We start from the raw sequence: 21852 nt of genomic DNA on the forward strand, positions 1-21852 counted from the left end.
TGATCATAAAACTATAAAATACAACATTATGGTCTGTTTTTATATTACTCACTTTCAGGAATTGTGCCAATAATTGCACTAATTAGGTGAGGTAATGTCTCCACTCAAGGAGAGAACTTGGTCTGATTGTGCTTATTTGTCAGGACTGTTGTAATGAAGAATAACTTCTCTCACAGACACTTTTAGTTCTCTTTTTCCCCCCTATCTTGTTTTAAACTATGCGTAAGCAATGTGTTTGAAAGGTATGCTCTGCTGCCCTCTGCTGGCTTTTTGTCTAACTGCTGCTAATGTAGAATTACAGCATATAGCCCTTGATTGACATTGATTGTCATTTATATTCTTCTATCTCTAACCATGATTATCTATGTTTCATAATAGCATTGCGTTAGCCAGTTAACACTATTCAGCAAACCATTCAAACATCCCATTTTGATGAAATCCACCAAAAATGGCTCTATACACCCAACCAGGTCCCAACTATAACTTGTACTACCTCAGTCTGTTTGGGCTTGTATGGATCCATCAGCTGCATTTTCACCCTTCAAATCTTCACTATATTTTGGTTTTCCTATTGAAAATAATTAGATAACTACTTGATAAACGTTTTTCTTTGTGTATTGCATTATTAGAGACAGGCAGGTTAATGAGTTATCTGTTTTGTAAGCAGCACAGTGGAAACACAACCATCTTGTGTTTTTACCTGCTAAAAGTTAAGCTAGTGGATTTGCGCAGTCTTTGCCCTGCTTGCTTCTAACAGCTAACATACATATGCCTCTCGTCCAATCAGAGCCAGCTCCAGATGATCAGCTATTGGTTCCCGAGCTGCCACTGCTTCCTGTTCCTCATCGGCCGACCACTGACATCCTAGATGTTCCAGAGTCCTTCAATGACAAGATGTATGAACCTGCATAACCATACTGAAATTTGAAATAAAAATGCAAGACCAAAAACGCATAAAATGTATGCAGTCAATTGGTGCTTTTGATCTTAACATTTGTTCTCTTTTTTTGTTCATTCTTTTTCCCCATTTGCATCTCCTGCTTGTTATTCTTTCCATTTGGATCTCCTGTTCCTGTTCTTTCTTCATCCCTCTCTCTTTCTCGGTCCAGTTTTGACACCAACCATGTTTACTTGTCTGGCACTAGTGGCCAAACCCAACCAGGCCAGCAGGGCCAGCACATCTATACTGAGTACCAGAGCCTAGGCCCTAATAACGGACTTCATGGCCCCTTCAGTGGACCAAGAGAAGGCCAGAGACCAACTCTCAGAGAACCTCTGATCTATATTCCTGTTGCGGGCCCTGATGGAAACAGAGTACCCTTGGTCAAGGTGTGTGAGACTTAAATGAGCTGTTGCAAATATGATGTACCTCATAATATTTGAATACTGTTGTAAGATTTTATCCACTCTCATTTAGATTTATATTATCTTGAGTTCAGGATTGCAGCTGATAAGCAACAGGCCACATGAAACTGGTGGTTTAAATAAATGAGTCTCTGATGATCTGAAATCACTGTTCAGTAATGCCTAACTTCAATTGTCTTAGTTTAACAAATATGAATGCTTAAGATATGTAGTTTTAGTACATGCTGGATCTTTTTCTTATTAATAAATATAAAACTTGCTTTTTACATTAGCAGCCGATTCTTTCATATCTAACATAAACGTGTATATGTGAAATATTTGGTGATCTTATGACCTCACATTATCTCTAAACTGTATGTTTGATCCTGTAGGTGAGCGAGGGTCCCCTGCCTGGTCTTGCATTTGGTTTCCCTGACAACGAAACAGAGTTGCCCCAAGAAGCACAGACATTCACAACCATCTCCTGGTCTGGCGTTCCTCATACTTCAGAGTATGAGGTGTCCTGTAATCCTATTACACACCTGGAGGAAAGGGGCTTTCAGGTATATACACGCATATAGTCACAAACACATATGTACTGCTGGAGAAGTAAGAACTGCTTGTTAACTTTCTCTCCCTCCATATAGATGCGTCTTCCTGGCACCTCCAACAGCGCCACACTGATTGGATTGACATCCGGGGCGTCCTATAACGTCGTTGTAGAGGCCATGAGGGGCGGGTCTAAAGAGAAGGTTTTGGAGGAAGTTGTAACCGTTGGCAACGCTGGTACAGTAGTCCCCACTGACAAAGTGTGCTGGGAGAATTTTTCTCTCTCACCACAATAAAGTTTAATATGCATTCCTATGTAGCATATGTGTACATAAAGATGAGTTAAAGCTTTAGTGCGTAACTTTTTGATATTAATGAACGTCCATTACATTCAAGCCATTGCCATTATGAGTTGATACAAAGCTAATTAAGACTATCAGCTCCACACAACTCTCTCTGTATTTCTCTATGTTAACAAGATTGTGTTGTCTGGCGACTTTCGTGCGCAGAAACTCGAGTGAAGATAATGACCTCTTCTGAAGAGTCCATTGTGTTTTTTGAATCCTCCGTGGCCTCCTTGGCTGCTAGCAACTGCGTGGGGGAGGGGTGGTGGCTGTGCATGATCATGGAAGTCTTGTATCATGTGGACGCGTCGACAGTTTTGTTGTCATTACTTAGAATTCCTCATGGGGGAGACAGAAAGTACACACTATAGCTTTAATCGTATAAATCTTTGCAAAGACTAATACATGTTTTAAACAATGTTTGAATATGGACAATTTGATGAATGCAGCATTCAAATCAAAAGATAGATTGTGTGTATCATGTCACTTCATTCTATTCTAAACATGCGTTTCTTCCATCTCTTAGTTCCAGGTGACATCCCCATTTCCACCAACCGGGATGTGTGTTACGACACATTCACACAGACCTACCATGAGGTGGGCTCAGAGTGGGAGCGCATGTCTGAGACGGGCTTCAAGCTGTGGTGCCGCTGCCTGGGGCTGGGCAGTGGCCATTTTAGGTGTGATTCATCCAGTGAGTGGCTTAATAACCCCATACCAGCATGCTTTGCAAAAACGCATGTGATTTACTCAAGAGGAATTTATAACAAGAAAATAATAAAACGAATAGATAAACAAAACTCTAAAGACTTGTTGGAGTTATGTGGAACACAACAATGAATACATTTGACATCATATACTTTATAAATTCCTTAGCTACAGAATGCCATAGAATTGTGCAGTTCTATGTGCTGCAACACGCAGTAATATAATTACAGCATGGGCAGCCTTTGCATTTGTGTCAATTGTAGTGTAATATATTTAGAATTTTTTTTTTATACGTACATTCATCATAAAGATGATTATTTCTTTACTCTATGCGTGTCTGTAGTCTGCCCATGTTGTTCTGTGCTCTGCCTCTGTATACTGTGAAAACAGCACAGACAGCAGAAAGCTAAGCTAACTGACCAGTGTCGGTCTCAGTTATTTGTATTGTCTATGTAGCTAACATTACAATACCAGAAACTGCGATCACCAATCATCATTTCTGTCTATGTGTCTATGTGTGTGTGTTCGCACTGGGACGATAACATATATTCAACTGGGAACCAGTAAATCTCACTCAGGCTCTGTTGACTTTAAAGGATGTGATCACATGTAGTTTGAAATACAAATATGTTTTATGCTTGTTTTACAGTGAATTTAGCTGTGTGAAAACCCGTTTCTGTGAATGCTGTAATTCTTTATCTGCAGCGTAAAGAGGAAAAGTTTGACCTTTTGGAATTTGTGTTTGGCTGCTCTCTACATCAACTAATGAATTTCCCCACATATCCACTTCATACTCCTTCCTCCACACTCTCACCCTTTGCTCTCAAACCAACCTTCTTCCTTCTCCATGTCACCTCACTCCCTTTATCTTCTCTGTCTCTCTCTCTCTCTCTCTCTCTCTCTCTCTCTCGCTCTCTCTCTCGCTCTCTCTCTCGCTCTCTCTCTCTCTCTCTCTCTCTCTCTCTCTCTCTCTCTCTCTCTCTCTCTCTCTCTCTCTCTCTCTCTATTACTTCTTCTCCTCCCTACTTCAGAGTGGTGTCATGACAACAATAATAACTACCGCGTTGGCGAGAAGTGGGATCGCCAGGCTGAAAACGGTCACATGATGAGCTGCACCTGCCTGGGAAATGGCAAGGGAGAATTCAAATGTGAACCCCGTAAGTATATGACACACACACACACACACACACACACACACACACACACACACACACACACTCATTGAGACGTCAGGCTTGCAGTATTGTGATACAGGCTGATTCTGTTAAGTATATATCTTCTTTCAATCATTTGTCATGGAAATTCAATTGCCCATTCATGTTTATTATGAAAGGAAGTGAGAACACATTACAATATACTTTAAGGATAGCTCAGTTGGTAGAGCAGTCACCCATATATAGAAGTTTACTCCTCGACGCAGCAGGCCCCGTTTTGACTCCGACCTGCAGCCCTTTGCTGCATGTCAATCCCTGTCTCTCTTCCCTTTCATTTATTCAGCTGTCCTGTCAATAAAGGCCTACAAATGCCCAAAAAACAATCTTAAAAAAAATAAATAATACACTTTAATATGTTACTCTCACCCTCCAGATGAGTCAACTTGTTATGACGATGGTAAAATGTACCAGGTTGGAAACCAGTGGCAGAAGGAATACCTGGGCGCCATCTGTACCTGTACCTGCTATGGAGGACAACAAGTGCGTTACACTGTGTGTGTGTATTCACTGCTGCTTTATGTATATCTTTATGTGTCCTACCATCAGAAGAGCATTAACCTCTCCCTCCACCTCTTTAGGGCTGGCGTTGTGAGAACTGCAGGAGGCCGGGAGGACAGACTGATGTGGACGCTGGCCTCCTTCAACCGGTTCATTCAGATGCCTTCGACCGGTACAGAGAAAACGCTCTACGCAAACTGGTCAGTCTCCTCACGATACGTTTTACTACTAATGTTCTGCTCTCTAATAAAACAAACCCAATACATCAATATTACTATTTAGTCAACAGATATCAACACACTATACATACTCTTAACAACTTAAATTGGAGAAGATAGTTTCAATCATCTCCACTGATCCTTCACATTTTAAGATACCTGGTTTATCTAAACATGCCTAAATGGAAGGCCATAAGTAAAGCACTCACACAGTACTCTTTTTTTTTTTTTTTCTTCAATGGATGCTACTATATGATGGTTCTCCACAAACTGAAAATCCGGTACCTACTCACCCTTAAACAAGTATTAATTATTAAATTCAGCAGTTTTTGTGATCTGTAATTTCTCATTGATTTGGAGGATGTTGCTAAAAATCCAGTCAACACTAATAAATCACAACATCTCCTTTTCTCTCTTTCCTTCCCTTCTTGCCCTGTCTTTCTCTGCTCTCCAGAACATCCAGTGTCCGATTGAATGTTTGAGGCCGGAGCTGCTTGCTGACGCTAACAACCCCTTAGATTAGAAAAGAGGGAAGTACGAGTACAGGAGGATGAAGTGTCACTACTACAGCGTCACTACCACTTCAAGAAGGAAGCCTTCTCCTGTTTGTTTTTTTTTTATAGAGAAGACATTTCCATCAGATCTGTACTTGAAGGTTTTCCCTTCACCAAATTAAAGTGCCTTAACAAGACTTTTCTACACACACCTCTGCCTTTTCAAACATCTGTCCATCTTTTCATGTTGGTTGTGGTCCTCCTTCAGTAGAAACAAGGATTTCTTCAGTCAATGAATTCTTAACATCTGTAAGAGCACAAATCCTGCTGCTTGATCCCCTCAAACCTGCCTACACCCAAACAAACTCTTGACACACTCACACACACACACACACACACACACCAGTATTTTTACTGTTGCATTGGGACTTTTTTGAATATTTCAAAAACGTTCCATGACAATTCTCTTCCTTTGACTGAGACAAAACTTCCCTAATGACTGTAGCCACATCTGTTGGATTTCCCATGATTTTGAGTCTCACTGTGACTGTCTATTCAGAAAATATTTAGGTAATGATAGAATGCATTTCTAAATCAGGAGTGTGAGTTTATGTGAGCAATGGGTCATTAAGATTTCAATTAAAATCTCAAGAAACTCAAAACAAACTTTCCTTAAAAGATAAGCACTGTTTCTTTTGAGTTGATATTAAAACATGTGACCTATTAATTCAGCTATTTGAGTCACCATGTAGATGTGATTCTGTGATCTGTAATGTGGCTATTTTAAAAGTACATAAGGTATAGCATGTATGAAATCTATAAAGCAAATGCTGACTGACCAAAAGATCAACTGTTATTTTTAAAAATGTATTGTAAAATTCACCATTATTTCCAAGTGAAATGCATTTTAATTACATACATGTTTGTATTTTTTTTTTTATATTTTTAATTCATTTCTTTAATTTATCCCTTATTATTCATGCATTTTTTTCAATGCTTCATTGGGGTGTACACTTTTTTGATTAACTTGTTTTTTTTTTTTATATTGTTGGTGCCAAAATCTGAACTACTGTGGACTGAATCTTTTTATAAAGTGAAAAAACCCAAACCAAATGTCAAGTTTGTTTTGTTGGGGGAGAGTGAGTATTTATTTCTTACAGCAGGTGAGGATAACACACATACTTTAATTTATTACCATGACTCCTCCAGGAGCCAAAGGGTTGCAGCAAGCTACAGTATTGTAAGATATCATACCGTTTGTACAATTATAGCCCTCCATTTAATTGTTGATTCATCCGATTTATATTTATCTTGTTTGTTGTTAGATGCAAACCTGCTAGGACTTTTGACCAGTTTGTGTAGTTGCATCACAAACACCTGCACACAAAAAGAATATTGACCTTGCCTTTCTGAGGCTAGTTCTTTGGTAACACAATCAAGATAAAAAAACATGATCATCTTTATTACCCTCCCAAATAACTTCCAATGTAATTTAACATTCTCCCCACATGAATAATACATAAAACACAGGCATTTGTTTTGTTGCATCTTTATGAAACAAAATCCCCCCAACCAAGAAAACAACTAATACCCAATATGGACTTCTGTGTAGTAGGGGTATAAATCACATGTTTTATCACAATACAATATTATATTGATTCTTAGCACAACGATACAATATTGATTTCACAAAATCTGCCACGACATGATTTCCATTTGATTCACCTTAGGGGACTGCGACCGATATGAGACAATACATAAACCTATTTAACACAATCAGTTACATATAGTATATTTACAAAAAGCAAATAAAATATGATAATTTCCTCACTGCGCTCTTCCAGGCATTTAAATAAAAAATGCACTACTTAATAAAAAATATAAAGTGGGAATTTCAAAATAAAGGCACATCTTAAAGATGATGATATACCGATATTTTCACTTTGTAACGATAATATTGGATCGTTGAGGATTTAATCGATATATCGATCCAGGTCGATGTATTGTTACACCCCAACATGTAGCCTAACTATATTGATGCCTATTACAACTCCAATAAAAAATGCCAAAACCATTCCATCCCAGTCATCTTTCACAACACACAAACTACTAAACACTAAACATTTACCATTATGTGCAGAGCTTGCGCAGGCCAGTCTGGCTTTAACCTCAAGTTCCTGCTTTGATTTTCTTTCTTTATCCACAAGCTCTTCATATGTTGAGGCCAGCTTTTGCTTTCACACTAATGTTAATTAATCAGCACACATGAAACGCAAAACTATACTTTCAAAAGTGCATTTTTTAAAGTAAATATATGTAGGCTAGCCTTGGCTAAAGTTAGTTAAAAACACCATGATCACTGTAAAAGCAAAATACTTGTGCGCCCAGATTGCTCAGTTGGTGGAGCGGGCCCACATGTGGAGGTTTGGTCCTCGACGCAGCGGTGCGGGTTCGATTCCGACCTGCAGCCCTTTGCTGCATGTCATTTTCTCCCCCTCTCTCCCCTTTCATGTCTTCAGCTGTCCTGTCAAATAAAGGCCTAAAAAATAATCTAAAAAAAGCAAAAATACTTTGGTGTCAAAAAAGGATTTGGTGTCAAAGCCAAAGTGCTTTTTTAGTTGGGCTACTGTAAGATAACAATTCACAATGCCTTTGTATGTCATCTACAGTCACTGGTTGTACATGTAGCTGCACCACTAAATGCTAACAGGAAGACATAAAGGCCAAGGCTAACACGTGGACATTGGCTGAACACAGAACAGCAGGCTAACCAAAGATATATCTAGGCTATGCTAGTAGACTTCAGAGCTTTTATAAATCAAACCAATCCAGTAGGCCTATGCAACGTTAGGCCTACAGGCTACATGTTTCATCAATATTTTTGTTTTTTGTTATTCACAAACACTCATTTAAGCATCATTTTAGAAAAACAAAATGTGCAGGAGCTTTATACTATGACAAATGCAAAAATCAAGTAATTCTATGTATTAACTCTTCTTTTAAATAAACTTTAAATGAGGTTTGCCAAAAAATCTTGTTGTTGACTGTCTTTTCATATTCTATCTTACATTTCTGTATTTTCTTTTTAAACTTCTCCTTACGGTATTTCCTCTGTATTGTGTCTCTGTAAAGTTGAGGGACTTCATTGACTAACCAAAAGAGTTATACAGGTTATAAATGTATAGGTCATTCACTATTATTTCCATGTGAAATCGATTTTAATTACATGAATGTTTTGTAATTTTTGATTATTATTAAATAATTTAGGCTATCGTAACATTATAATTAACTTCTGAATCTTTATAACTGAAATAATTCATTTAATTGTTGGTGGACAATGCGTTTCTTCTTCTTCTTCTTCTTCTTCTTCTTCTTCTTCTTCTTCTTCTTCTTCTTCTTCTTCTTCTTCTTCTTCCTTGTTTTGTTCTGAAAAGCAAAACAATCCTACACCGGATATCATTCTCATTTTGACCCGCCCTACTTGGTTAGGGTTAGGCAGGAGGAGTGAGATTGGTTATGGCTCAGGGTAAATACTACAGTAAGCCAATCAGAGGCAGAGTAGGGCAGGACATGCCTTCCCCTCCTATATGAAAATTTGCCGCGTGGAATCATGGCTGTTGGAATCTGCAACATGTGCGCGTTCAGCTGGAAATATGTCCGGTGAAGGAGCTCTTTCCATTTGAACAAAATTGCGGTAAATTGTCCTTGATCCAAATATTTATTTACTCGTGCACTAAGCCTTAGATTAATACTAGGGCCTGAAAGAGATAGCATACGTTCCTATCAACCTACCTGTTTTTGTCTTGTGCTGCTGTTACGCTACATGTTCCTCTCAATAATTACCATAGACAGTAAGAAGATAATTACCAAAGAATTTCTAATATGGGAAGAAGTTCCACTCTCTCGTTACTTCCGGCTTCTGAACTGGTTGCAGTTTCACCAGAGTTCCATATAGGGGGCGCTCACAGGCCAGTGCAGAATGAATGGGACTCTATGGAGCTATACCCCTCAAAATCCACTTTTCTCAGAATATAATTTTTTGTCTAGTAATTTGAATGTTGCATTTGAAAGGGGAGGCTAAGAAAATACACACTGCTGGGTGTTAGATTTTTTTAAAGTGGCTTTTTTGTTCTAAAAAGCCTTTTTAAATGTCAATGACGTCATACATACACATACGGCCAGAGATTCTGCTTTACGGCAAGCTTTGAGTCGCTTCCTTTTTTCTCTCGAGGCATCGACAACACAGCTGACAGGTTAGACTCTCCCTGTCAATACACGTGCTAGAAAGAGGTTTGCTAATGTTTTAAAGACCACCCCGAAATATTCACTCTGGCATTCTGGTTCTGCTTCGGATGCCGTCAAGCGGGATCTCCGATCGTAATCAGTCCTTCACTGACCAATCAGCATTCATTAGCAGAATGCTAGCGTGTTATGGGCAACAACGACTCAACCTGTAACAAATCGAAAGGGCATAAGTATTCGTTCATTCAACTGTCGACCTATAATCCATGTTGAACTTGCAAAAACTACAATCAAATCTGAGATTTCTCAACGACAATCAGGCGAAAGAGACAAATTTAGCCGTCTAGCTCCATAGGGTCCCATTCATTTTGCACTGGACCGTTATCACCCCCAGTGGAACTCTGGTGGAACTGCAACCAAAGTAGGTACAATGGGGCTAAATAGGGAGTGGAACGGCTTTCCGTAGACGGGCTTTGTAATTACCTATTAAACGGATGTTGCATTTGAGTTCCTGCAAGACTTGCAATTTAGCTTAATTCGCACTAAGCTCAACTCTGTAGGCTTCGTGAACAAGAAAACCCACTGCAGGCCCTAAACAATTTAGCCGAACTTTAAGACCTGACATTGTACTGGACATTGTTGTACAAAATATACAGTAGGCTATGTCGAAATGCTCTCTAACATCAGAGTAGGGACGGCGCTTTTATTCTGAAGAAACCAGAGCGGAAGTGTTGCTGCTGCTGAGGAAGCAAAGAGTAGGGTCAAAGAGTTTCTAATAAGGGTTAGACCAGCTTTGTTAGGGTGCACGTCTAAGATATCTCCTGATTTTTACAGACAAGATGGAAAACGTTTCCATTGACAGTTTAATCCTGAAGCTCCACGATGTGAACGCGGTGAAATTTGGAGAATACAAGCTGAAGAGCGGCATGCTGACACCCATTTATATCGACCTGAGGGTTCTCGTGTCCTACCCAGCGCTCATGAACCAGGTAAACACGTGCTGGTCTTCCCACTGCACGACTTGATTAACTTTAAATTAAATGTGCTAAAGGGACAACTGTTCAACATAACACAGCTACATTATCCAAAAAACAAATGTTATAGTCACGCTACAATGTGACGTGAAGTTCCCACGTGTTGAAGTAACGTGGTATTGGTGCGCTCGTGGGTGTTTGATATGGACAGACAAAAGTGGCAACATTTACAGGAATCAGAAACAGCTTTAATTGTAAGTGTGAACCCAAACAGGAAATCTGACTCCAGCTTTTTGTTACTCTCAAAGTACATACACAGAAATATACATAGTCTACGGCTAAAAACTAGGAAGACAGTAAAGCTGAACAAGGTAAACATCTAATAGGCTGTGTAACCTTTCAGATACTTTCAGTTTGTAAAAATGGGTTGGCATTTTTCTCATTCTTTCCCATTCAGGGACGAGAGACCTACATGCAAGATGCAACCTATGCAAGATACGATTGTTATATATAGATATATGGGCTGCCCCTCATATAGGCCTAGTCCAAAAAATCAGAAACAGAAATCACTACAATTCTCTCTAATGCAACAACATTTACTTCAGCCTCCAAAATGATCACATATTTCATTCAACATCTCCTTGACGCAGTTTAAAAAAACATTGAACATTATCATCTTTACAAATGTAGGTTATGCAAGAAATGTTAGTTTTTTTTCTATTGCTAAACGACAGTGGGCACAACTGGAGTCACATGTGCAAAACTCAAGCCACAGTCTGCATTACCAACAGTCACCTGAGCTAAACAGTTCATATCAGCTGCAAAACTCATTTAAAGCAACACAATTCTGAACACATGTCTCAAAACAGGCTCAGTGCAGCCAAACACTATGAACAATCCTCACTGAGATTACACACACCGTCACTCAGAACACACAGAGTAAAAACACTAGCATCAAACACCAATACAGAAAATACAAACTTTCTCATCTTTACAGTTTGAACAATTGAAGTGACTTGACACTACTCAATAGTTTATTTAAGGAAAATATATACCAATTTTTACGTAAGGTAAATAAGAAGGAATGAAAATCAGCACTTTTCTTCGATATAGTATTTTGTCTCTAGTAATTTATGTAATTACTGGGGAAAAAACTAAAGGTACGTAACAGTCACAAAGAATAGTGTGACTAATCCTGCCTCTCTCCAGCATCATGTGGCAAGTTTTCTTCATCACGTAGGATGTCTGCATCATCTCTAAATACAAATTAATGTGGTGTTTCCATTGCTTTCACCTCCGTTACTTTCTGAAAAACAGTACGAACGCAGTTTTACTGTTGTAAATATATAGTGTTTTTCTTTCTTTTTTTATAGCTGTGTATATAACCTCAGACATCTTACCTGGACATGTTGGTATCTTTGCTCTTTTACCTGTTATTCTCAAACGGTACAGTGTATAATTGTTTCCTTCTTATTTGGTGTTTGTATACAAAAAAAGGCTTTCTGAGCTTCCTCTGTATAAATACCATATATGTTCACTAACTAGTCTAAAACAAGACATCTGCTTAGGCTTTCAGCAAAAATTGCAATCAGCAGTGTTTGATAGGCACCAGACTGAAATCTATTCTGTTTTGAATGCGTGGTTAACAGTTTTGACAGCAGTGTGTTAGCATTTGAACAAAGTGCTGTAGATCCAGGTGCAGGTTGTGGTTAAAGTCATGGGATAAGTGTGTAGAGTTTTTAAAAACTGTGTTCAAGCAATGAAAAACAAACTAGAGTTTGGTCCACATGAACTGCTGCTGTGCAGACTGTAGTTAGAGTTTTGCCCATGTGACTCCAGTTGTGACCACTGTCGTTTAGCAATCGGAAAAAAACTGTAATACTTCTCGAAGACTTAAAGGTGCAGTAGGTAAGACTTATAAAACTAACTTTCTGTCATATTTGCTGAAACTGAACATATGTTCCAGTAGAACTACATGAAGCAGGTAATTTAAAAAAAAAAAATAATCGGCTCCTCTGGCACCACCTACAGCCTGTAGTGATGAAATGAAAAGTGTGAATGAAAATTCAGGTTTTGATGCCGTGTTGTGTTGATTGGCCTGTAGTGTAGTGTAGCCCTCACCTACAACACTGCCACATTAGAACCTGGACCCCTTTTTGTTGTTTTATTTGCAGGTGTCAAGTCTCATTTACCAGCGAGTGCAAGAAGAGGGACTGCAGTTTGACTCAGTGTGTGGGGTTCCATACACAGCCCTGCCTTTGGCCACAATCATCTGTTCTAGACATGAACTACCCATGCTCATCAGGAGAAAGGAGGCCAAGGACTATGGTGGGTGGCTGGGCTTATGTGAGCTTTATTAATCAAGCTGTTAAAAGTATTCCCCTTGGATTTGTTCGTCAACCGTAAGAAACCACAAGAATGGCTTTTGTTGGGATGGATGTTTGTGGTTTAAAATTGTCCCATTTTGTAGCACTTTAATCTGGATAGTGAGATGTATCAGATCCTAAACTCATTAAAAAAGCAAAAATAATCAAATAAATACATTCTAATTCCCACCCACAATGATACCTTGATACCATATGGAGCTGCTGTTGCTCCATAAAGGTTAAAATGTTCACTAATACCACAGTTTTAACTAAGTTCTAACTGTTCCACCCCTAAATTAGACAAGTTGCAGCATGATTGAAAGTTAAGACAGGAGCCTTTTCGGACTTGTGTAATTGGGAGCTGATTTATCTTTTTTTTTTTTTAAAGTCTCAGCTGGCTTTAGAGACATGCATTTTTTTACGTGGACATTGACCTGCATGCAAAGCTGTTTGCCAACCAGTGACATTCCTCTGGCCCTACACAGCTTGTAAAATATTGACTTAATTCCTCTCTCTCCTAAGACAATCTGACCATACATATGTGATTGAAGTATATTTGTGAATCAGCAGGAACCTTTTCTCCATTGGAAGATGACTCTGCCAAGGCCTTGAATTTGAGTAACAGACACTATGATTCAATTTGCCCAGAATAGGGAGTGATAAGGCTCCTTATGTAACCCTTTTAGGAACCAAGCGTCTGGTGGAGGGCTCATTTCAGGACGGGGACATATGCCTGATCATCGAGGACACAGTGACCACTGGCAGCAGCATCCTGGAGACTGCTGAAGTGCTCAACAAAGAGGGACTGAAGGTGCAGGTTCCAAAAAAGATTACAGTAGGGTTGATAGTATAACATGGATGCTTTTTGTTTGAATAATCACTGTAAAGGTTATAAAAGTCCATCAAGTACTCTAATAAGGTTACCAAGGGCAGCAGCCATCTTAAACCTGGCCCCAGTGGATGTAATCCTCTTTTGGAATCTTGTATTTGTTTTAGGTGACAGATGCCATAGTACTAATGGACAGAGAGCAAGGCGGTGTGGATATGTTGGCTTCTCAGGGAATCAAGCTCCATCCCATCATCTCCATGTTCAAGCTGCTCAACGTGCTGCTGGCAGCTGAACGCATCGACGCTCAAACTGCCCAGAATGTCCGCAAGTTCATCCAGGACAACAACACGTTCAGGTACAGTCGCACAGTTCCCTCTCCCTAAGATGGGGAAAATAGTTAGTGTGTGTTTTAACGCGTACTTTACATGTAACGACTGCATAGTAACATTTGCACCATGCCTCTTTCAGGCCCAAGGAGAACGGCAATATGGTTCCTGCCACCAAGAAGCCATGTATGGAACAGAACATTGAGCTGAGCTACGCAGACAGAGCCAAACTACCCAGTATGTAGCCTTCCAAGTTGGTCAAATGGCCAGCACTAGTATGCTAATGTGAATATTACTGACAATATATCTTTGCAAGGTTACATCCAACTTTAACGACGCATACTTTCCACTCTCTTGACGTGATTTTAGCGATCGTTCGAAAAGCATTTCGTACATTTATTTTTCTCCATTTGTAAACGGCTGTTTTGTTCAGAGGTGGTGTCATTGTAAATGGTGAATATTGCATTTTGAAAATTCAGTCTCGCCCTCCTCTTGTCTGCAGACGTCCACCCTCTGGCGTCAAAGCTGCTGAAGACCATGGAGGAGAAGCAGTCTAACGTCTGTGTGTCCGCCGACGTGACGAGCAGCGAGGAGCTTCTTCAGCTAGCCGACTCTCTGGGTCCCAGCATCTGCATGCTGAAGACCCATGTAGACATCCTAAAGGTCAGCGTGAAAACCAGTCCAAATTTTACACAAAGAATATTGTCAGGACACATAATCTAATGCTATTTATGTGTCTGCTAACAGGACTACACAGTGGCCTTCAGCCAGAGACTGCAGGCTTTGGCGGAGAAACATAACTTCCTCATCTTTGAAGATCGCAAGTTTGCTGACATTGGGAACACAGTCAAGCATCAGTATGAAGGTGAGAGGGTTTAAATTCAAATTTGGGCTTTTGTGTGAAATGCATCGGTCTTTAAAATGCCTGTTTTGTATATTATATATATATATATATATATATATATATATATATATATATATATTTATTTATTTATTTATTTATTTATTTATTTATTTTTTAGTATCTTTAAGTATCTTAATCTGTTTCCCAGGTGGTTTGTACCAGATCTCGTCTTGGTCCCACATAGTGAATGCCCACGGGGTGCCGGGGCCCGGGGTTGTGAAGGGCCTGAGTGCTGTAGGAAAGCCTCTGGGCCGAGGCTGTTTACTCATAGCACAGATGAGCTCCCAGGGGTCACTGGCTACTGGTGAATACACAAAGGCTGTGGTAAGCTATGTTTTTATTTATATATATATATATATATATATATATATATATATATATATATATATATATATATATATATATATATATATATATATATATATATATATATATTAGTCCAATCATTCAGGGTTACCAGTTGTTTATCTATGCTATCTGTCTTTATAGCTGAAGATGGCAGAGGAGCAGTCAGACTTTGTGATCGGCTTTATCTGTGGCTCTAAGATCACCAAGAGGCCAGAGTTCATCCACATGACCCCCGGGGTGCAGATGCAGGCTGGAGGTACATTTGACTCTTATTTTAAAGAGACTTGCATTTGCCATTTCTTTGTATTCGGTCGATTTGTTTTCCTAGAAATTACGTAATTTACATTCATATGTTTATATTTACATTTAAGTACATGTTTACATTTAAAGCCCCTGACACACCAACCTGACGGCCAACCGTCGGCAGAAAAGGCAGTCGGACTGATCAGTCGGCTCCCCGAGGTCCGTAAGACGTCTCCATAACAGAAGGCGGCGCAAATCTGTATTGTCGCCCCAAGAAATGAAAACCGGCAGCTGATTGGACGAATGTGTCACGTGGGTCTGGCTGCTCCCGGATTTTTCAACCGGGCATAATGGCGGCTTCGTTCTGAATATTAACTCATATTTTACAAAGATAGTTCACCGAAACATGTTTCTGAAAACATTTTAAGCGAGAAATAGGCCGTGCAGTTGCTGAATCTGTCTTCATTTCAGATCGACAAAGGTCAGTTTAAAAGATTTTCGTCAGATTTTGAGAGGGTTATCTCATCCCGCTCGTTATTTCCGGGTTAGCACTCCACCAATGAGATTGGTCATTGAGTCCGATTGCCCGCCCTCCGACCCATCAAGTCAGGTCGGCCAAAATGAAGGCTGACAGCTACTTGGACGGATGACGGCACGGAACGCACCAAACAGACTCGAGTCACTGACCTCGCCAGACTGTCCAACGGCCGAGGGCTGGTGTGTCAAGGTCTTAAGAGGAAACTGCAATCATGTGACACACATAATGCACACATGCATACACACTCCAACTTCAATATTATTAATTGGTTGTGTTTGTGAATTTTAGGGGTTGATTTTGGATGCATTTAGTGTTTATAGTGTACTTTCTAGTGCACCTACTGTCTCAACTAGGAGAGGCACATACTGTATGTCTAAAAAATAAATAAATGCACCACTACAACAAGGTTGAACCTCAGTGTCCCATATGTGTTTGGACAGTGACACATTTAAAATGGTTTTGCTCTGTACTCCACCACATCAGATTTGTTACTATTATGTTAAAGTGCAAACTTTCCGCTTTAAGGGTGTTTGATGTGTTAACATTGGTATTGGTTGAACAATATAGGAAACCAGCACTTTTTATACATAATATCCCAATAGTAGGACAATGCCTGGCACAACCTGGCAGACTTAATGTGCGGTAGGATTTCTTTTTGATGGTGATTTATCTTTGATGCCTTAAACATAGACAGGAAAAGGGTGTAACTTGATGCCTTTCCACTCTGCTCTCTTTGTGGTGTTATGACTCCTCTTTAGCACAAGGATGAGCTATAGTACAAGAAATGATTGCTGGGCCTGCTAGAGTCGTCCCCCTCACACCCCTCAACACCCTCCCCCTCTTTCTCTTGCAGGTGATGGGTTGGGCCAGCAGTACTCCACCCCAGAGGAAGTCCTCTACAACAAAGGCTCTGATGTCATCATCGTCGGTCGGGGTATCCTGGAGGCCCCTGATAGGCTGAAAGCTGTTGAATCATACAGAAAGTCCGGCTGGGAGGCTTACACAAAGAGACTGGGCCAGAGTGGCCAATAGGAGCTCAACAAAAAAGTCGCATCTGCATCATTACGTCTAGTTTCAAATTTATCCCACGACTCTAAAGGACCTCTGCGGATTACCTTTAAATATATTTCTCTTTTACACCAGTGTGGCCATAGTTGTTTAAATAGAAACATGCAGACATTTGCAGGAGTGGGGAACCGGACACTTTACTGTTGAACATATGTAAATGCTCTCTCTCTTTTGATTCTGTCCTATTAATAAGCTGCATTAACTGTGTTCTTCTGATTCCCTCCTATTAATAAACTGCACAACTTGACCTGAAGTGCAGGTACTTTATGATCAGGTTTCAACAGAATAAGGAGGTTTTAGTATTCCGTTAAGTAAGATTTCAGTCCTTCTGTCCACGTCTAACCATGCAGAGTTGGAGATAAGATGTGGATTACCTAGAACGGCTAGTTTTTTTTTTTTTTTTTTTTTTATGATTTGGCTCCTAAACTCCCAAAGTCACCTGATTTGTTTTTCAAAGCAGAAGGTGTCATTTCCTTGACAACGACTACTGCTTCCAGTCAGGCTGAAGCTTTTCTTTGTCACAAATAAGAGTGGGAATGGCTATTACTTCATGAATTCAGGGCATTTTCCAGTACACATTTGTCCAATTTAGATATTAAGCATCACTTTTTAACATGATCACAGACATACTAATAACTGCAAGGCAGTCTCTTTTAACTCCAAAACATCTGTCATGTTGAGCTCCAGCTTCACAAAGTATCAAGTTGATTTTAAACTTGTATGTACAGTTAGTTAATTTCATAGCAAATGGAACAGCATGGTCAGTTACGATTCAGTAATAGACGATGGGTTTTAAATGTTTTGACTGTTGTCCAGACTTGATTATGCTTTTATAGGGAACACTTAATGTAATGAATTTCATAGGTCAACTACAAAAGGATGGCTTTTGATGTACCTGATTGATTGTAATTCCCTGAAGAGAATATGACAAAACATTGTCAAGTCAAGACATTGGACTTTAAGTCCAATGTCTGCCGTCCATATTGCTAACAATGCTGAGGTGTGGCAATCCTTTTTCTAAAGTGATATGAATTTGGTTATAATGTGACATGATCAGTAATCTTGTCTCTCCAAGAAGAGTAGATAAACAAGTTTTGCTTAGACAAAAGAGAATTGCCTTTATTTTGTGACACCTCCCTTTAAAAGTATTTATTTTGTATGCGGTGTGTCCTGGAGCCATGGCAGTGGTGCTGTTATTGCTAGGTCTAAATGCAGTGAAATGGCTTCATGGTATTCTTAATGGTATTCCTTTGTTTGATTTAAGGGATACATGTTTTATCTAATGGAAACCTTGTTTGGCTTTTTCCCTCCACGTACTTTGCATTTTGACTTCAATAAATCATTTGTTGAATGAAAATTTTTTGTTTTTTTTCAAGTTTAATGTTAAATATTGATTCACTTCTGTACATACTTACTGTAATAATAGTTTTTCATGTTTTAAACTTCCACATCCTTGAGGTGGAAGAAGTGAGATGCCATTGGATATCTGTTATTTAACCTTTTATAAATTGTTTTTCATACTCAGTTTGGACGTACTTTGGTGCTGATCAACTTACAATCAGGTGTTATAATCTATATATATTTAAATGTTAGGTTAAAACCTCAGCTGCCTTTTGAACAACTGTGAAATCGGGATTACACAGGGTTCTCTCCACTGCGGTGTGATTTAGCAAGGTTTATATAATCGTTTTTAAATGACAATGTTATATTGAAAAGAACCATCACCTGTATACAGATGGTGCTGAGTAATGTATCAACAATCAAGGTACCCTGGTAATTATATTTGGTTATTATTACAGGATATTGGAGACTCTTTAGAGTAATTTTAGTTGGTGGTTTTCCTTTTTTCTTATTTTATCCTAAGTGTAAATTGAAACCACCTTTTGTTGACTCCATATAAGGCTCCATAAAAGATAATACAAAGTAAACTAAACTAACTAAATAAATCTGGGGAGCTATGAATTATGAATCAATCAAATAATTACACAAATACTGAATGAATGAATCTTGAGTCTCACAATTTTTGATTGTTGTGATCACTACACCTGGGATATGTGATTGAGTTTACAACAATAGTAATACAATTAAATTATATTTTTGTTGGTTTTGATTTATATGATGAAATATGGTAAATGTGTGCAAAATAAATTTTAAATGGGTTTGCCAAAAAATGTCTTTCTTGTTGACTGTTTCTTTACCTTATCTTCTTTGTATTGTGCCTTTGTAAAGTTGGGGCACTTTTTTATTAATAATTTTTCAGATTATGGTCAAAATTAAAGCAGCAGGGGCTGAGATATATTTTAGTCCTTAGCATTAGTCAAACGTGGATCCTACAAGTCCCATAATGCAACTTGATTTGATCTTTTATTACACCTCCCCTGCCTGTTAAATACTCTCATCTTCAAACTCCATTTTCAACGTCAGTCTCAAGCCTTAGGCTACTTTAGATATGATGACATGATGATGACATCATCAGGTTCATTTTGTCAGACTTGACAAAGCTCATCAAAGAGCCACAAAATACATTATACAACTGATTTCACAAGCTGAAGTTAATAAGAGAGTTTAATGTGTGAGTCTTGTTATTCTTCGGGGAAGTATGAATACAGCAATGTTTCCTCATATTTTAGGGTGGATTTAAACGTTAGTGGTAGTTTGAAAGCATTTTCCTTCCACAACACCTGGACGATTCCACAATGAGCTTTTTTCCCCAATGTTGTCGGGCAAGATGAGCCACCCATCAGCAGAAAGTCATTTGCAAGGCATATGATATGGAAATGATGCCCGAACAGGCGCTAGGACAAATTGAGTCGGCAGGTAGCGACGTTACAATGCTCCTTTCTACAGATTAACGCAGGCACAAAGGTCAGATCACGTTGCCTGGCACAGAAGAGGAGGAGGGAGGGCGTTTTTGGATGGAGGAAAAGGGTTGGTAGGAATAATGCATTTAGTGTGTGCGTGTGTGTGTCGCACCCCTCCCCCTTTATGTCAATATTGGATCAGAGCAACGCACCGTGCGACAGGTGTCTGTGCGTGCCCTGAGGATCCTCTGCCGTTTTCATCCAAGAGGGGTGGGGGTAAGAGAGAGAGAGAGAGAGAGAGAGAGAGAGAGAGAGAGAGAGAGAGAGAGAGAGCATGCAGAGGTATAAAAGGTATACCTGTCACAAACCGCACACATTCAGTGCGCGTAAAAGGTGAGCCAAACCTGACCCAGCTTGCGCATTTTGGCCTTCATCACTTTGCCTCGTCTAAAGGTAGGCTGTAAGACTTTTCATTCAGTTCTTATTTTCTTCAGAGTATCCATTCTTACAAGATTGTACATTTTATGGTGTTCTAACTTCTCCCAAATCTTCTGCCAAAGGTTACCTGACAACGGAAAGGCCAGCTGTTACGCGCTCCCTACCTCTCTCGCTCTTTCTCTGGATCCTCGTCACACTGTGATCGTTTTTGTGACTTTTTCATGTCCGTATTTGCTTCACGTTGAGCCTCACGTACAATACCTGAAGATGAAGTTTTGTTCGTTCGGCTCGCGTTATGCAGGTACGGGTTGGCAACTGGAAAAGACACAAAGTTTGTTCTTAGTTATGGGAGCATCATCACCGTTGTCAACACTGTCAATCCTCATTTCAGACAAATAATGGAGTGTTGTTTTTGTTTGGGTTGTTTTAAAGTTTGTTGGTTCAAGGGCGCCAAATGGGTGAGGCCAGATGCGTAAGGCCACATATTGCTGCAGCACGAGTGAGCCAAATTACAGTAATGAAAGTCTTGAAAATCTTCAAAAAATTATAAGACTTTTCTAAGAGCCATAGCCATTAGACCAAGACCATTGCTCTATCTGAGACAACTTGATAACAACATAGTTTCAGTGACTAAAGCACCAGGTGTAACCATATTTCACTGAATAGATTGCCTTATTTGCATACAGCTGGCAAAAGGCAGTGCTCTCAAAGAAAGCCATGTCAGCCTTGGACGACTTGTGGCCTGGCTATATGAAGTCACAATAATTTATCCAAAGGTAAATTTAAAAAAAAGAAGCTTTTCAAATAAAAGTAATTTCCTGACTCATTTGAGTAGAAATGTAAAGATTCTTTGTTGAATAAGTGTCGAGCAAAGAACAGCACAGAAAAGGTTACAGCAGGTGAATCGGTTGAGTCAGTGATTCAGGTAATCAAGGTAGGCAGTTCATAAATAAAAAGTTCCAGTTTAAATCCAACTCTTTTTTTTACTGAAAAGGTAAAAGTCAGGATTATAAATCCCAGTATCACATCATTCCAAATGTTCATGTAAAACCTGTCGCTTTTAACAGACACACCTGTCTGTTCAAGTCAGTACCTTATCACTACTGATAAAGCTGTAACTGACATTGTGTCCACAGTGATGGTCATTCTGTTTATTACTTTACGGTTGTACTTGACTGCATCCGCCTGTTTGAACTGCCCCTGGATGATATCATATCTCATGCACTCAAAAGGTTGATATTTACAATTACAGGGATGATAATCTCTGTATCCCCCTTTTGGTGGGTTTTTGATAATCACTTTTCCATTGGCACATTCATGTTGACAGCATGTTTTTTTCCACTGGGGGCCTATTCATTACTGTCCATCTCCTACGTCATGAACTGAGGCTGCAGGCGAGTACCAGG

At 39.4% G+C, this 21852-nt stretch overlaps 2 protein-coding genes across 6 annotated transcripts in view; both read left to right on the forward strand.

Annotated features, from left to right (window-relative positions):
- Positions 1 to 6477, forward strand: part of fn1a (fibronectin 1a) — a 33156-nt gene extending 26679 nt beyond the window's left edge. For all 4 annotated transcript variants that reach the window (XM_031281780.2, XM_031281782.2, XM_036003892.1 and 1 more), the window contains exons 41-49: positions 788 to 896; positions 1110 to 1329; positions 1737 to 1907; positions 1992 to 2130; positions 2764 to 2931; positions 3977 to 4102; positions 4533 to 4639; positions 4738 to 4857; positions 5330 to 6477. In XM_031281780.2, the coding sequence (XP_031137640.1) occupies positions 788 to 896; positions 1110 to 1329; positions 1737 to 1907; positions 1992 to 2130; positions 2764 to 2931; positions 3977 to 4102; positions 4533 to 4639; positions 4738 to 4857; positions 5330 to 5398 (1229 nt within the window). In that variant the 3' untranslated portion in view covers positions 5399 to 6477. The remainder of the gene's footprint in view (positions 1 to 787; positions 897 to 1109; positions 1330 to 1736; positions 1908 to 1991; positions 2131 to 2763; positions 2932 to 3976; positions 4103 to 4532; positions 4640 to 4737; positions 4858 to 5329) is intronic.
- A 3916-nt stretch (positions 6478 to 10393) lies between these two features.
- Positions 10394 to 18564, forward strand: umps (uridine monophosphate synthetase). Of its 2 annotated transcripts, none has more exons than XM_031281810.2 (10): positions 10394 to 10600; positions 12760 to 12913; positions 13638 to 13762; positions 13948 to 14135; positions 14249 to 14343; positions 14609 to 14769; positions 14854 to 14971; positions 15159 to 15334; positions 15500 to 15614; positions 16993 to 18564. In XM_031281810.2, the coding sequence occupies exons 1-10, from the start codon at positions 10451 to 10453 to the stop codon at positions 17169 to 17171; spliced, it is 1461 nt and encodes a 486-aa protein (XP_031137670.1). In that variant the 5' UTR covers positions 10394 to 10450; the 3' UTR covers positions 17172 to 18564. The 2 variants fall into 2 exon arrangements, with proteins under 2 accessions (XP_031137670.1, XP_031137671.1); XM_031281811.2 differs by lacking the exon at positions 10394 to 10600 and adding an exon at positions 12566 to 12569 and having other exon boundaries at positions 16993 to 17460.
- Positions 18565 to 21852: the final 3288 nt, after the last annotated feature.

This window comes from Sander lucioperca, chromosome 8 (genome assembly GCF_008315115.2).
Source record: "Sander lucioperca isolate FBNREF2018 chromosome 8, SLUC_FBN_1.2, whole genome shotgun sequence".
NCBI classification, from domain to species: Eukaryota; Metazoa; Chordata; class Actinopteri; order Perciformes; family Percidae; genus Sander; species Sander lucioperca.